Below are 18,193 nucleotides of genomic sequence, written 5' to 3' on the forward strand. Positions count from 1 at the left end.
AACGTAGTTGAGCTTTTTTAATTTCCGAGAACATTAAAACAAACATATCGCTCATGTATCGTACATTATTTTGTGCGAAGATCGTTTATTACATACCTGAAAGACGAATTTCTAATTAGTTGCAATGAAATCTCCATGTTGGTTTCTGTTTAATGACGGCAACTTCGGAAAACCAAAATATCTTTCTTCAACATTGTTGCTATAAAATGTTTTCTGTGTTTACTATACTCCAGCAGGCCATGATATACGTCTGTCTTTTTTTTTCCCCCAGTCTATAAATGCGAACTTAAAACAAACGGTAAGGTTATGTAATGATTTATTTTTCATTTTAATATTTTAACAATACTATTTACATAACATATTGCAGTAATAACATCGGCATCTGGAATCTTGTTGATTTTTTCACGGCTTCCTTAATGTTACTTGTATCAGGAATGCAATAAGTTTCGTGGAGTAGTAGACTTTACTTAATTTTTGCAAATATTTAAAAACAATAATTAACATTGCAATTTAGGTGAAATTGCAGTGGTAAGTTTCCAATTTATAATTATTATTATGTTAAACGTCTCTAAAAATAATATGTTAAAAGCCTAAAGCAGTAAAATGAATGTCGCGCTTAAGCGGTAAGAAGAGGGAAATTGTTATGTGTGTTACGTTGGGAATACTGAATGTGGTATTTCACACTTACCGCGTATTGGTTCTGTGCGGAAAACAAGCAAATACGCACGATCTCGCATAAAAGTAGTTGTATTGTTTGAAGAAGTACCTGCAGCAACTTGTGGATCATCAAGCATGAAGGATTATCAAATTCTGAGTGGAGAGAAATGCTAAAAATGCTTGCGATGGTGACACCTGTACATTCTCTCTCTGGTTGCTCTATAGGCACAACCCACTGTAGGCACTGCAGTGAATATGAAACTTTACCACATGTGCTTGGAAGTTGCTCACAGGGAGAAGTACTCAGAATAAAATGTCACAACATCATATGTTCTGTGATTGCAGATGCACTTTGATTCAAAAATCTAGAAGTCCACGAGGAAGTTTATTGTATTGCTGATGGTGGGAGCAATCATAGTATCATTATCATAGTTATAAATAGGAATAAACAGACAGCCGAAATAATTGATCCTACGATTAGATTTGAAAACTCAGCCACTCAACCATCTGAAGTGAATGAAGAGAAAAAGAAAATGTACAATGTCACAATTGAGTTCTTATCAGTCAGGTATAACATTGAAAAAATCACAGTTACTGGTCTCTTCTTTGGAGTGAGAGGCACCATTCCGAAAACATTTATAAAGTGGAGGGAAAAGTACAAGCTGAAGAGAGAACTTCAAGATGCCATCATCACCACCATAATAATAAAAAAATTTAGGAGCGATATTTCGCCAGCATCTTTATGGTGTACACTCAATTTAAATTGTATTGGGTCTCTTTTTAGTTATATGTCTTAATATCTTTTGTTTGAAAGCTATTTATATAATTTTTCATTTTAAATTTTATTGTGAGCTATTCTATGTTACAGGCAAATCCAAAATGTTGGGTCAGACTAATAATTAAGTAATAATTCTTAATTTTAAGTACATGTTCCATATTCTTAATAGAGGGACAAATTGGAATTGGTTTCTTTCCTGCTGTTTTCATAGGTCCCAGCTTTGAATTCTCATTTTGTCGAAGAAATAGCAGTAGGAGCAGAGCACGCACTTGCCCTGACATCTACAGGAGACGTCTGGGGTTGGGGCAACAATGGTGATGGTCAGCTTGGTCTTGGCCATACCGCCATTGTGAGGGAGCCACAGCTGGTTACTGCGCTGTCTGGGAAGGGTGCTAAGCAGGTGAGTGAACAAATCAGCAAATAAGTATATGCCTTTATTGTGATGCCTGAACATTCTGAACATTATATTTAATATACAACTTACATACATTAAATATAACATTTATTAAAGCAATCCTTTACTTTTATGTCCTTAGGAAAGGTAACGTAACATTTTCAACAGTTCAAAATAAATTCAAGAATTTTTCTCATCTCTCGTCTCTCCATACATTAGGCTTGGTCCTGAATGACCATAATGTGTCTCCTTCACCCATAAAAGAATCCCACTTTGAAGTTTTTTCTTTTTTCCTTCATTCCTTCCTTTCTTGCTTTCTTTTTTCTTTCTTTCCTTCTTTCTTTTCCAAAACGAGATACTCTTAAAATATTGTGACAGCGACGTGAGATTCGAACTCACGACCAGCGTCCCGCAAGAAAGCAGATCGCGCGGGCTTGACGGAGCACTGAGGGACGGCGCGCGGCGGGGAAAGGGCCTACGCGGCGAGAGAGTGGAGAGAGAGCGCGCGCGTAACTGCTGCATATGGAGTAAAGGGGGGACGGACCCTCCCGACTCTTCGAGAAGTCCGTCGAAGTGGAGATATCCAGATAATTCTCTGCACACCTGTAGAAATTTCTCGCAACTATGATTTTGCTATAAAAGAAGAAACGCCAGCGAACTCGAGCAGAGTTTTCAGTTATTCAGTCAGTGAGTAAGCCTGAACAGAGCAAGCTAGCCAGTCTTGTGTACCGGAGTTTGACTCGAGTGTGCGTCCGCAACTGCGTCAGCATCCGAAGGCCTGAGTTCGAGTGCAGTGGACCGCAGTTGGAGGGACCTGAGTTCGAGTGCAGTGGACCGCAGTTGGAGGGACCTGAGTTCGAGTACAATGAACTGTCTCTGAAGGTCTGTGGTTCGAGATACTGTGAACTCGAGTGACTGAGCTAGAAGAACTGTGAACTGAGAACTGATAGTTCTGATTTGTAAATAGTTCTTTGCAAATATTAGTTAAGATTAACAGTTCATTGTTGTTCGTAATAGTCCAAGTAAATTGTCATTGTCGTCAGTGGAGTGCTATAACGAATACGGTGTTGAGTGAAAATCCTATTGTTGACGACAGCGTTTAAGGTGAATTGTAGAAAGGAATTATTGTTGGAAGAATAAAATTCCATTGTTGAGTGGAAATAAAATTCACAATATTATGCAAAATTTGAAATGATCTATCTACTCACTGAGCACAAATAAAGTTAATCATTTAAAATATTCATCCATTCATACTTTTCTGTCCAAGGGCAGGTCTTTCACTGCAAACCCAGCATTCTCTAATCTTCCCTCTTTTCCCCTTCCTCTTAGTCTCGGCATATGATCCATGTATCTCAATGTTGTCAATCATCTGATATATCTTGTTCCGCTCTGAACTTTTCTCCATTCACCATTCCTTCCAGTGCATCCTTCAGTTTTTTTCTCATCCAGTTTCTTTTTCTCTTCCTGATCAGTTCGAACATTATTCTTTCTTCACCCACTCTTTCTAGCACAGCTTCATTTTTTATTCTATTTCACGTGCTCCATTCTTCTCCATATCCATATTTCAAATGCTTCTAATCATTTCTCTTCACTTAGTCTTATTTCACACTTCATACAAAGCACTTCATTAGTCTCGTTCCAGAGGTTCGCAGAAGATGCTCCTTTTTATATTAAAATCTTCCTTTGCCATTGCTATCTTCCTTTTGACTTCCTGTCAGCGGCTCATGTTACTGCTTATAGTACACTCTAAGTACTTGAAGCTGTCCACTTGCTCTACTGCCTTATTTTGAATTCGCACATTTACCTTCTTTATTTTTCTTCCGACACCATGGTTTGCGTCTTTTTTTATTTATCTTCATCCCATACTGCTCACAGCAACCATTTAATTCCAGTAACATATTCGTTAGTATTGTCCCCTCTTCTGCTGTCAACACCGTATCATCAGCAAATCTTATGCACTTTATTCTTCTTCCTCCTACTATCACCCCTACCATGTTCTGAAAACAGTTCATTTAAAATATATTAAATTTATTTTGGTACAAACGGTGAATTTTTAAATATGTATATAGGTAGACAGAAATTTCTTTAATACAACTGCGTAATAATTATTATATAGAATGTGCAATAATGTGCACTTTATGTAGTGCTATTAATGTAAACTTTATTGGTTTTTTTTTAACCCATTTTAACAAAGTAAAGGGCACATCGAAAGTAATGACATATCAACCAAATGAAAATTGCAGTAGACAAGGAGAATGATGATGTTTACAGTGAATGCTGACTCATCACATTTTATCGTGATATTTAGAGCAAAAGGTTGAAGTAACATTCTTTGATGATACAGAAAGATTAATTTATATATTTAATGACTTGTTTTGTTTAGATTTCTACTGGAAGGACACACAGTGCAGCATGGACTTCTCCTCCATTACCTAGAAGAAGCCCTGGGGTATCAATACCTCTGCGATTTGGTTTGCCAACACACATTCCACCCCAGTATGGCCATCTTCAGGGAATGTCCATAGTCGCCATACAGGCACGACTGAAGTTGCTCTATCGCTTCTCAGACACTCTGTATGCCTGCTGGAGATTACTGCCGCTGTGCCCTCAGGTTAGTTGGCTGTTTCTTTTCTATGGATATAATGGTCTACAAAAAAAAAAATTGATTTTAATGGATCTGTTGTCTCAAGAAAAAAATAGGATATGCATCGTACCAAATACAGTGCATTATAAAATCATTGCTACTCCTGTAGGTTGATAAAGTGTTGTTTAGTGTGATGTAAAATATCGTTCTAGTTATATGCTTTGGATATCATGCAGGTTCAAATCTGAAAAAGAGCAAGTGATTTTTAAAAGTGATGTTGTTTTCTAATGCCAGGCATTTGACAATAAAGTCATTTGACCTCTTGCACTCCAATATTTTTCAAAGATATTGTCATGGTTAGCCACTGACGCACAGATTTTGAGATTTTAAATGGCAAGTTGTAGCCGATTTAAGTGAACGCCATATTTTAACGTTTTGGTGGCTACTTCATTCACACACAACCCCCAGAATGTCTGGAGGACCACACCTGCTGTTGGTCGACGGGTCCATTGGACCTAGCTGGGAGATCTTGTTGATCACCAGCTTTCCCTCCTTAAGCCACTGGAGGACGATTTTAGTGCCATAGCAGGTCAGCACTAGGAACAGAAAAGTAGGAAGAGGAGGAAGGAAAGTGAAATGAACCCCTAGGCCTCGAATGCTCTAATACTGTCGGGGTCGAAGAAAGTAAGAGTTCAGTCAGAGGACTGGATAGGAAAGGGTAAAGAGAGAATTAGGTATTGAATAGAGGAAAATTATACCAAATTCGGTCATTAACTCATCAAGCTGACCAGTGCTAATTGATTAGTAGCCCCTCCCTTTAGTTCAGCTTGTAAAATCATGCTTACTAACAGCTGCACCACGGGAAGGTAGGGATGGGACATTGGGTCTTTGTCCAGGTTGGTTCCTTAAAGCCTTCAATGGGAAGGATTAATGGCTCTCCCCCCTGTATTCGATAAATACCGTTTTGCAACCATTAAAAGTGATGTAAATACTGCTTTCTAGCACACTTGTTTGTTTGAGAATACGTGTTTTTAAAGCTCAGTGCAATTGACCATCTTAGAAACGAAATCCAAAACAGATCAAAGTTTTGCTATAAAAAAAAACCATTTGCCAGTAGATAATAAGTTGTATTTTTCCTTATCATAAGGAATTATAGGTATATTTCAGTTTTGTTAAATTTTAAAGATCATTGAGTACTATCAGGGCGGCCGGGTAGCTCAGTTGGTAGAGCAGCTGGCTACGGACTGGAAGGTCCGGGGTTCGATCCCAGGTGGTGACAGGATTTTTTCTCGTTGCCAAACTTTCAGAACGGCCCCAAGGTTCACTCAGCCTTCTATAAAATTGAGTACCGGGTCTTTCCCGGGGGTAAAAGGCGGTCAGAGCGTGGTGCCGACCACACCACCTCATTCTAGTGCCGAGGTCATGGAAAGCATGGGGCTCTACCTCTATGCCCCCCAAGTGCCTTCATGGCATGTTACGGGGATACCTTTACCTTTTATTGAGTACTATCATATTTTAAATTAGCTGCAAAAGGGTATTTGTCAAATACAGGGGGGGGAGCCATTAATCCTTCCCATTGAAGGCTTTAAGGAACCAACCTGGACAAATACCCAATGTCCCATCCCTACCTTCCCGTGGTGCAGCTGTTAGTAAGCATAATTTTACGAGCTGAACTAAATGGAGGGGCTACTCATCCATTAGCACTGGTCAGCTTGATGAATTAATGACTGAATTTGGTATAATTTTCCTCTATTCAATACCTAATTCCCTCTTTACCCTTTCCTATCCAGTCCTCTGACTGAACTCTTACTTTCTTCGACCCCAATGGCATTAGAGCATTCGAGGCCTAGGGGTTCATTTCCCTTTCCTTCCTCCTCTTTCTACTTTTCTGTTCCTAGTGCTGACCTGCTACGGCACTAAAATCGTCCTCCAGTGGCTTAAGGAGGGAAAGCTGGTGATCAACAAGATCTCCCAGCTAGGTCCAATGGACCCGTCGACCAACAGCAGGTGTGGTCCTCCAGACATTCTGGGGTTGTGTGTGAATGAAGTAGCCACCAAAATATTAAAATATGGTGTTCACTTAAATCGGCTACAACTTGCCATTTAAATATTGGAGTGCAAGAGGTCAAATGACTTTATTGTCGAACGCCTGGCATTAGAAAACAACAACAACATATTTTAAATTAATTTTGATGAATTTCATGGGAATAAATATTTAGCAACAAATTAAATATAAACGAGTGAATAGAAGCTCACTTGGTTCATACTTTCTGATTTAAGTGATCTTTCTTTTATAATTTCAGTGTTGAAGGTACTTATCTACCTTTGGGAGAAAAATTTACAGTTTTTATCCAAATTTTAAAAACTCTTTTTTTCCCTGATCACTTGACACATAATTAAGGATTTTCACATAAAATAAACCCCTGAAATATTTTTGGGAGGGCGGGGGGGGGCAATTTTTTAAAGCAAAAACTTAAATTTATTTGTTTTAGTTCTTGGCCCACAGTTTTTATGTTAGAACAAAATTTCTTTCATTGTCGTATAAGAATATATGAATGTGATTTTATGATATGAGTTCTATTGTCATATGAATTTTCTTTTGTGCAGCAATATGAATGGCTCACTCCATCTCTGCGTGTCTTCACATCATCTCAGTTGCGACCTCTACTGGCTCCGAGAGTCTATACTTTGCCTTTGGTTCGAAGTGTGGGTCGTACAATGGTTCAAGGACGCAACTACGGCCCACAAGTGACAGTTCGAAGATTGGCAACAAGAGGTCGCCGCTGCAAACCAATATTTGTTCAAGTGGCCAGACAAGTTGTTAAAATGAAGCCGGCAGATCTCCGCCTACCATCTCGAGCATGGAAGGTCAGTAATTGAAGGGATGGATGGAAGAAGGGTGTAATTCAGAAAGGTTTGTTTTGAGATTAAGAAGAAAAACTATCTGTAAACCACACATTTTGTACTACGACTGAAATAATCATAATCATTTATTGCATCCACTGATCATATACATGATATGGGACATGTCATATTTACAAACTAATAATTAATTACATAATATACATAAAAGTAATAACTATAATTAAATGCAACACAAATACAAATATACAAAACTTGGAACTTTGTGTTGCAGATACATGGACAACTTAGGTATATACAGGGTGGACAATAAGTATGGAATATTGCTAATAACTTCTTAAATTTTAATTTTACAAAAAAAAAGTTTTATACAAAAGCTGTTGGAGATTAACCATACAGTATCATGCCATTGGTCCAAAAAAGTTATTCCAGTATACAGGGTGTGACAGTAAACTTTATTTTTTTTTAAATGGCACACTATATTAAAATTTACATACAGTAGAGCCTCTATTATCCGTGGTAATGAAGGGGGTGCACTGAACGGTTAATCGAAAAAATCAGATAATCCGTACCATAAAATATTTTTGTAAATTAGGTACATAATACTTGCACTTTTTAAATTTCCTTCATGATCTTGTGTTTAACAGGCTAGTTAGTGAATCAGTATTTCTCTCATTCAAGTCTGGTTGTCAACGACAGGTTTTTAAGGGGCAAGGAAATTCCTTGTAATGGCTGTCAGTGGAAAGATAGGAATAGTAGAGGTCTCGTGTTGTAGATTTACGTACTTTATACACTTTATTGTTGATTTTTATTAATTCTCTCACAATTGTAACATCAATCTCGTATTCTGATGGGAGATGAGCCACAGTTTCTCTTTCCCCAAACAACTAAATTATTTGCACTTTTTTTCGGTACTTAGCACAACATGTTTTCTTTTGACACCCATAGAATATATTTCCTATAAAGTACGGCGACTCGAACAGTAGACCATATTGTTTAAATGTCAAGGCTTGTAATAGCACTCTCTAGAAAAAAAATACATACTGGTATTAATATAACGTACAGTAGTATTACTTCATATGCTCCTGTAGCAAAAAAAAAAAAAAAAATAAGAAGGATAATCCGGCAATCGGTTAATAGGGTGACAAATAATCGGGGTTTTACTGTATTCCAAATCTCCAATAAATTTTATGTATGAACGTGTAGAAATTTTACCCATTCATTAGTTTCATGTCTCTTAACTATTTATTAAACTTGTTTCGTGGACTTCAAACTTAAGACAAATAAGTATGTAAAATCATGTTGAGTAGGCCATAAAATTAAACAAAACACTACGACTAACCAAACTTTATCACAGATGCTCAAAATGAGAACCATTCATAGCTAAACAATATCCCAGTCTATCACGAAAACAGTCCATTTTAGATACGAGGTGGAACAGATCAGTCTTATAACTGTGAGGAAGACATTATAAATATGAACTACAGATTCCTGAAGCTTAGTCTATGCTTTCTTTCTTGGAGGAGTCAGGAGTCACTGCCATGCTTTTTCCTCCTTTTGACATTTGTATATTTATTTCAACCTGCAAACTAGAAAATCACCATAATCCTCTAGCATATGCAGTAATGAAGGGAAAATGATTAGGTTTCACCCTTAGGGTATGAAGTAAACTGATCCAGACTATACAAGGGTTGAGGCAAGATGGCCCACCTGTTAACATCAGATTCACGAATGCCACCTGAGCCACTTCTCAGATTTGACCAATCATCACATACATAAGGTTCACAATGGACCAAAGCAAGCATAAAGGTACGGTCACATGTCGCTACTTTTGCAGCGCTGCAGTACAAAAAACTGCGCAACTCTTATACTGCGACGTGTGAACAACGGTACAACCCAAAAAGTAGCGGCTGCCGAACCTGCTGCTCGCTACTTTTCCATGCTGCGCGCAGCTTAAAAGTAGCGACGTGTGAACAGGGTTCTCAGGGTTGCAGCCGCAGCATTTTTGATATCGGTTTTGTTGAAACTTTTGCTGCGGTTACAACCATTGTTGCCACCCAAATGTGCCAATGATACTTTTATTGTTTGAATATATTTTAATGTTAGATGTGATGAAAATAAATTATTTGTTACAGTTATTAAATACACAATACAGTCAGAGCATAATTGCTGACGATATAATTCATTTTTTAAATTTTCCATAGCGTAGTTTCAAACAGGAGGGTTGCCAACATTGATTACGTGAATATGCTGTTGGTTATCATTTAAGTATATAGGCGTTTTTAAAGGCTTTATAGTAAAAATAATGCCAATTTCTGAATACTAGTTAGGACAGAAAAGCAAATAATAGATAAGGAGGCTTTCACATGAGTTTCTTAATAATGTGAACATAGCCACAAAATGTATATTGAGAAGTCAACACGGAGATGGAAACCTGCAGCATGACTGCGGCTGCAAAAGTAGCGCCTTGTGTGTGAACAGACTCGCAACCTCCAGTTGCAACTTTTGCAGCACTCGGGTTGCGCAGCACGAAAAGTAGCGTGCAGTGTGCTACTTTAGGCTTATGTGTGAACACGACACGCAACTTTTGCAGCTGCAGTACAAAAGTTGCGCAGCAAAAGTAGTGTGACTGTACCTTAAGTGTACAGGTCTGTTCTAGGTCCAACCCTCGAGAAACCAAGCCAAGCAAGGGGATACCCTTACCTACTTGTATTTTTAGACTGTAATTGAATTTACAGGTGAAACTAGTGGGTGAAGGAGCCGATGATGCTGGAGGAGTATTTGATGATACTATCACAGAGATGTGCCAAGAGCTAATAAGCGGATCAGTGCCTCTATTGGTACCCACACCAAATGCAACAAATGATACTGGCTACAATCGTGATCGCTACCTCCTCAACCCTACTCTGTGTTCGTCACAGCACCTTTTATGGTTCAAATTCCTGGGTAAGTCATTATGGTCACTTATTGGTGGAGTGATTATTGTTTTGTAACTAAAAGTGTGTGCTGTTCTCTTGTTATTATATAGCGTGTTAGACAAACTAACATGCAATTGTAATAAATTCAACTGTTACATATTTAAGAACTTTAAAATAGCTTTACTATTTTACCAAATAAGTGCTTTAGTACGATTCTTGGCATCTCTCAGTGCAGTCCATCCCCAAATGTGTGGAAACGTGTTTATCTCTAATAGGACTTTCATACATACACTCAGTTTAAAAAAGGCATTTTGCCTAACATCTGGGCTCTAATTATCATCATCATCATTTTAATACAAATGTGAATATTTTATTATATGCTGACGATGTGGTCACCATTCAAAATAATGAAGATGATCTACAGAGATCTTTGTATTATTTAAATATTATCTCTCAAGAATATGATTTTATAATTTCTACAGAGAAAACTAAAATTTTAGCATTTTGGGGAAAATCACAAATACGTTCTAAGATTATTTTAGAAGGAAGACCGTTAGAACAAGTTGAAAATTTTAGCTATCTGGGTTGTGACATAAATACAAGAAATAGATCTGAAGATGATGTTAACAAAAAAATATCAAAATTTCAAATGATGTGCGGCACTATCCATCGGACATTAAAGAATAAAACAAGGAAAGATACCAGAATTAAATTTTATAAAACAATGGCTACTCCTCTTCTTCTTTATGGATCAGAAACTTGGGTAAACACAAAAAGAATTCAAAATAAAATACAAAGTGCTGAAATGACATTTTTAAGGAGAACAAAAGGATGTACAAGATCTGATCGCTTTCGAAATGAAGATATCAGAGAGGAACTACATATCTTTAGCATGAATGGACGAATAAAGGAACATAGAGATAGATGGTTCCAACGTATAAATAGAATGGAGGACACCAGACTACCAAAACTCTTATTAAATTACAAAGCGACTGGAACAGGATTTCAGGTACGAATTCAGATGCACAGACTCTTGTTAATGAATTGATCTGGCGTAAAGATTTCACGCAGGTAGTAAATGGTCCGACGCGTGACAATGCCCTCTTAGATCTTTACCTAGTAAGACCTGTCTCTCTCTTTGTCAACTCTGAAAGTCTTCATAAAATAAGTGATCACAATAGCGTCTTATTAGAAATCTTCTGGAAAACACAGTAAATCCGAGGTCAAGTCCAGTGTCTGTCTGGAACTTCAACAAAACCGATGTCCATGAATTAAAAACGTTTCTACAACAAAAGCATGATGACTTTCTAAGGACTGAAGGAAATATGGAAAATGTATGGCATAAATTTAAGAGCATAATTTTCGAGGCATTAGTAAAATGTGTACCTTCTAAAATAATTAAGAAAAATCCGGACCCTGAATATTACACTAATTATATTCGCTACTTAAAGAAAAAGACAAGGCGCGCATTTAGTAAACGTAAACGAAGCCATGAGCATTGGGAAAAATATGTCGAATTAATTAAGAAACTTGAGTGTGAAAAAAGGATAGCTCAGGAAAATTTTCTAAAAACCATTTTAAAAGAAGATGAAAGTAACAATTGGAGACAGTTTTATAATTATGTACGCAGGAGAAAAGGAAAAAATGAAGGAGTAGTGCTTTTACGAAATCAAAACGGAGAAAGTATAACTGATGACAAAGAAAAGGCCGACTTATTAAATTCCTATTTCATTTCGGTTTTCAATAATAATAATAATAATAATAATAATAATAATAATAATCCCGCTGATAGGAGTGGTTGTGTCACAGACCGTGAATGTGAACCAAATTCGACATTCAAAATAACTTCCAAAGGGGTTAGAGAGAGACTAACGAAATTAAAAAGTCGGAAGTCTAGAGGACCGGATAATATTGCTACAGAGATTCTTAAATTAGGTTCCGAGGCCATAATTCCATACTTAATGCGTATATTTCATGTTTCCATAAACAATGCAGCTATTCCATGTGACTGGAAATCAGCTATAGTGGTACCCATACATAAAGATAGAAATAAATTAGATGTCGGAAACTACAGACCGATTAGTCTTACATCTGTCGTATGTAAAGTCATGGAGCATTTGATATCGGATTACATTCGTCATATTCTAAATGCGAAAGACTGGTTTTACAACCGCCAGCATGGTTTTAGGGAAGGCTTCTCATGTGATAGTCAAATTACGTCGCTGATTCAGGATCTAGCTGAAGAGGTAGATAGAGGCAGAAGAATCGATGCAGTTGTGATTGATTTTTCGAAAGCATTTGATTTGGTGCCACATGACATATTAATAGATAAGTTAAATAGGCTAGGAATAGATAAAAGAGTGGTGCTATGGATCCAAGAATTCTTAAAAGGTAGAACCCAGAGAGTTAGAGTAGGTCATGACATATCGGAAATTGGAAATATAAGTTCGGGGGTGCCACAGGGCAGCGTTCTGGGTCCAATACTCTTTATAATATACGTAAATGACCTATGCCAGAATATTACATCAAATGTGAGGCTATTTGCAGATGACTGCATTATCTATAGAAAGATTAGAAATAATTCAGATGTAGATGCTATTCAAACAGACTTGAATAAAATTTATAACTGGGCGTTAATGCATAGGATGAAAGTAAATGGTTCTAAAAGTAAATCTATAACATTTTGTAAAACCCGAGAGGAAACTAGTCTTAATTACGAATTCAGTGGTGTTGTAATTCCGCAAGAACAATGTTGTAAATACCTAGGAGTGTATTTAAACTCCAAACTTTCGTGGGGAGAGCATGTTGATAATGTTACGGGTAAAGCATGGAGGGCACTTCACTTTATTATGAGAATCTTGAGGAAGGCTAGCCCCAAATCGAGGGAAATAGCATATCTAACGTTAGTGCGACCGTTAATGGAATACGGAACTACATGTTGGGATCCCTATAGAATATATCAGATAAACCCCTTAGAAAGAATCCAGTATAGGGCAGCTAAATTTGTTAAAGGTAAAAGAGAAGATGGGAACGATACGATAAAAGAACTTAAATGGGAAACTTTGGAAAACAGACGTAGGAAAACTAGAATAACATCATTGTATAGAGCACATCTAGGTCAGAAAGCATGGGTAGACATAACGGCTCGGTTAGAAAAGCCAACGTACTATGGTAGGAACGATCATGATTTTAAAATCAAATGTAGGAAACAGAAAACGGATGTAGGTAAATTCTCATTTTTAAATAGAACTATAAATGATTGGAATGACCTACCTGCAGCGGTCTTTGAGGGCTGTCCTTCCTTAAGGAGATTCAAGAATAATTTAAAGAGTTGTGTATAAAGTGCAAATTAAAATTAAGGCGACATTTAACATTTAATTTTTTAAGGTGACATGTATTTATTTAGCCTGACGAGTTACTTCTTTGGTTTGAATTGTAAATTATTTAAAAATAGCGTGTAAGAGGGTCTTAGACTAGAAATGTTTAGTTTAAATGTAGTTCTGTTTATAAGTACAGTATGCATAAGGGTGTAATTATTTGACTTATTTGAACTGTTGTATCAGTGAAGCGAGGTGAATCAGTGAAGTTATGGTTTTACAGTGCAGTGAATAGTTCCGATCAGTGATAATTTATAGTGTCAATGAAATGTGTTGTATAGTGTCAGTGAAATGTGTGCTAAAGTGTCAGTGAAATGCGTCATAGTGCCACAACAGTGAGTGAGATGAGAATAAAGTGAAAGATTATTGAAACTTATGTAGGGCCTGTACATAATAATGTAGGTTGTGTTGTAAAATTAGGTGTTTTATTTTATGTTTTATTATTATTGTGTTAAATTAGGCCTATATTGTGTATTCTTATTGTATTGTGTATAAAATTGTGGGCCTATTGTGTATTGTATAATTGTATTGTGTATTGTAAATATTGTTTATCATTTCTTTATTGTGTATTGTTTATATTGTGTATACCACTGCCACGGGGTGCATGCCCACTTGCAGTGTAAATAAATACATACATACATACAAGAAGAGACGTAGGACGACCTAAGGGACGATGGAGGGATAAACTGTGAAGCCGGAACAGGCAATATTGCCTACTCATCATAATTATTTCATTTTTAATTTTCAGGCATTCTGTTTGGTGTTGCGGTGAGAACCAAGAAGCCACTAGCTGTTCCTCTGGCTCCATTGGTGTGGAAGTTGTTGGTGGGAGAGCCCGTGTCCATTGACGACCTTGAAGAAACAGACAGTTTGTATGCTCAGAGTCTGCGGGGCATCAGAGACATACACCAGTCTGGTGTGTCAGAAGCCACATTCCACGAAGTAAACTGCCATTCTTTACTTATTCAGATCAAACAAATTAGAATTAAGTCTACACTCCAGCATTACTTGCCCTCTGGGAGGCTGTATCACTCTGACTTGTTACTTGTTATAATCAGGTACAAGTTTCCTGAAGCTGGGAAGTCGTAGTTATGCAGTGTGCAGTGCAGGGGAACAGATGGTTGTTCCAATGTTAGGGGTTTAAATTGCTGCTCACCACTAGTGTAGGACTTGCCATCAAGTTTCGTAATGAACAGCAAAGAGTGAAGTGGGTTGCTTGGGATTGGGTCAGCTTGGCTTCCTTCAGAAAGGAAGTAAAGCTGGAAATCTGCTGTTGCAGATCTGTGACATGTTAAAGAGCTCTGTATCTAAGAGATAAGCATTCTGACAAAATTCACTGTACATTTCCCGTCCATATCATTCACCTCTGGTACTCATTTATCTTTCACCATATCATCAAGGATAATTGGACGGAGTTACACAATAAGAGACCAGCCAACAAAAACATGTTTTCGAGATATTCACCATTGAAATAAATTTAGTTATTTATTAAATATTTTATGCAAGAAATATTGTAACATTCATACTATTACAAAAAAAGAGAGGGAGAGGGGGGAGAGGGAGATGGAGGGGGGAGGGGAGGGAGGGAGAGAGAGAGGGAGAGGGGGAAGGAGGGGGAGAGAGAGAGAGAGAGAGATTTTTTTTAACAATGAAGTCATCATCCTTCTTGCTTCCCAATATTTTGATGGAAGGTCCACAAATGTCCTAAGAGTTTCACAATTAGCCAGGTGCTCCATGTCCTCTTCTCTGGTGCACAGTAAGCATTTAGGTGAATTCAGTACGCCAATATGATGGAGGTGTTTACTGAGGCAATCACGACCAGTAATCAATCTAAACATGGCCATGACAGATTTTCGAGGTAGATCAGGAATTAGTTTTGGATCTTCGAGTGATTCTTTCCATTTCGAATTTTTATGTTTTGCCTGTTCGCTGTTACTTATTCTTTTTATGACTCGTTTTATTGATTCATATGGGAACTTGAAATTTGTTTTTAAGTTGATTTTAGTTCCTTTCTTTGCTAACATATCTGCCTTCTCGTTACCGTTCAGTCCATAGTGGAAGACCACTCTTTTTATTTAGCATTTGAATTTGTTTTACCATGCAATGAATTTCTTTTACTTACTTACTTACAAATGGCTTTTAAGGAACCCGAAGGTTCATTGCCGCCCTCACATAAGCCCGCCATCGGTCCCTATCCTGTGCAAGCTTAATCCAGTCTCTATCATCATATCCCACCTCCCTCAAATCCATTTTAATATTATCCTCCCATCTACGTCTCGGCCTCCCCAAAGGTCTTTTTCCCTCCGGTCTCCCAACTAACACTCTATATGCATTTCTGGATTCGCCCATACGTGCTACATGTCCTGCCCATCTCAAACGTCTGGATTTAATGTTCCTAATTATGTCAGGTGAAGAATACAATGTGTATGAATTTCTTTTACTTTTTCTATTTTAGGGGATGTAGAAAGTAAAAGAAATTCATTGCATGGTATTACAAAAAATTGCGCAAGTATTAATAAAGAAGACTAACCGATTTTTAATAAAAGACCAGCAGTTGATTTAATATTGCAAAGTAAAATAAATAAATTAATTTTATGGAATAAACGAATTTTACTTATAAATGGTAGCAGAGTGCAGGTATCGCATTCTTGATTTTTTCTGAATTAAATTATCCAGCCAACAACAGATTTGTGCAAATATCTCAATTTTTTCAAATTGTCGCTTGGTCTGTAGTTGCATATCTTCATCCAATTATTAATTCGTCTTCACCTCATAAAGAATTTCAGCACTGTCAGACATTCCTGTACAGTATATATGAAAATCATAGGATGTTCATGTTTTTAAGACGTTACTAAATTCACAGGTAATTCCACTGGAATGTTTTGAAGGCACCAGTTGTACCAATCACTTGGTGCCTATTGTTGCTGGAGGAAGAAGCATACCTCTCACATTTCGTAATCGTTTGCAATATGTGGAGCAAGCTGTTCATTTCCGTTTGCATGAAATGGATCTTCAGGTAACGTATGCAGTGTCAAATTAATTTAAAAATATTTTCCTAACTTTTCATAATGTTTAAAACAAATATTTTAAATTGCAAGCACAAGTCCTTGAGAAAGTTTTGTTTGTTAACCAATAAAAGTTGCATTCAGTTACTTACTAGCCATGAGGCTATGAAATTTGGTAACATATTGTCAAGCCTCCTGAGATCTGCACTGATAAAAGCTTCTATTTGTTGGTTTTAATGATATCCGTGAAATTTTGGTTTGACCATTTCCCCTGCTGTATTTGGATTTCATTTACCCAAATATGCAATAATATCAAGTTTTGAAACTGCGAAATATTGCGAAATTAATCGTAAACGCGAAATGGACGTTTATCTAAACAAATAGCGAAATATTCAACACGATTGCCATGAAATTCAGATTTGTCTGGTTTCTTCTGTCTGATTATTTTTATTCAGCACATAAATTTTATTTTGATTCAACAAGGACAATTGATGCCTCTGAAGAGTATAAGATTCTGTACTCTTTCGCCCAGTGGGAGATTTATTTCGAGCAACAGCCAAACTTTTGTATCTTCACAACATACTGACAACAAAAATTAACGATGTCACAGAACATTGAAATAAGATTCCATTGTTTAAAGGACTATCAAAACAAAATGTTATACAAGGCTATATTGCATACAGGTGCAAGCAAAAGCAGTATCTGATAATGTAGGAAGTGATGACTTTGTAATACAAGTGCTAAAGTAAAGGGTTTACTTGAAGACAATGAGTTGAAGTGAGAGGAGGTTTTCTGTTCATGGTGTGGTTTTTTTATACGCAGGTAAATCAGTCCCTGTTCTGGCAATTTATCTGGAAATGAAATTTTTGCAGAAGAAAATATTATAACATTTGAAATAACATTTGAAGACTATATGGGAAGAATAAATTGTTAATTTATTAAAATTTTCACAGTTAAGCCATCTTTGAGTCTAATATAGTACTCAAATATTCTTGAAGAATGTAAGAACATCTTAACTATTTACAACCAAAGCTGACTGATATATTACATTTAAAAACTCCAATCCATAAAATTTTACGATATTGACTTACCTTGTTCTTCCTGTGTGATCTTCATTTAATAATATGTAACAATTTTACAAAAAGTAGTTATTTTGGACTGCTTCTCCTAATGAATCAAACATGTCCCCAAATTGTGATAACTCTTCCCTAATTTGTTCACAGTGTGTTACAAAATGTTTCACTGTTTCTAAAGTTGTAACAACGTCATAAGGACACAAGATTGTTGGAGCCAAGCATGGCACCTTCGAATCTCTATGAGTTTCAAAGTGGACAGCATCTTAATAATGAAGACGTGCTGTATTTTCGCTTTTTTACATTTTCACGACAAACTTAATTTCGAGCAAAATTGATTTAGATTGTATAAATGGCAATTCGAATCTCCTCGGGTTAAAATATGCTTCTGTAGGTGTAAAAAACCATCTGAACAAAAAACATATAACAGAAGTAAATTAACATGGAAAGTATAAGAATTTTGCAGGAACTTCAGGAAAAGAATGTATAAGTATGAAACCTAAAAAAGAAGTTTTACTGTACTTTATATATAATAAAAAAGTAAA

At 36.7% G+C, this 18,193-nt stretch overlaps 1 protein-coding gene across 3 annotated transcripts in view; it reads left to right on the forward strand.

The window, feature by feature from the left end:
• The window catches only part of LOC138707915 (probable E3 ubiquitin-protein ligase HERC1), a 178,360-nt gene that overhangs the window by 156,690 nt on the left and 3,477 nt on the right, over positions 1-18,193 (forward strand). For all 3 annotated transcript variants that reach the window (XM_069837981.1, XM_069837962.1, XM_069837972.1), the window contains exons 64-69: positions 1,647-1,835; positions 4,213-4,440; positions 7,021-7,281; positions 10,014-10,221; positions 14,319-14,512; positions 16,434-16,586. In XM_069837981.1, the coding sequence (XP_069694082.1) occupies positions 1,647-1,835; positions 4,213-4,440; positions 7,021-7,281; positions 10,014-10,221; positions 14,319-14,512; positions 16,434-16,586 (1,233 nt within the window). The remainder of the gene's footprint in view (positions 1-1,646; positions 1,836-4,212; positions 4,441-7,020; positions 7,282-10,013; positions 10,222-14,318; positions 14,513-16,433; positions 16,587-18,193) is intronic.

The sequence above is a fragment of the Periplaneta americana genome, chromosome 1, assembly GCF_040183065.1.
Source record: "Periplaneta americana isolate PAMFEO1 chromosome 1, P.americana_PAMFEO1_priV1, whole genome shotgun sequence".
Lineage (NCBI taxonomy): Eukaryota > Metazoa > Arthropoda > Insecta > Blattodea > Blattidae > Periplaneta > Periplaneta americana.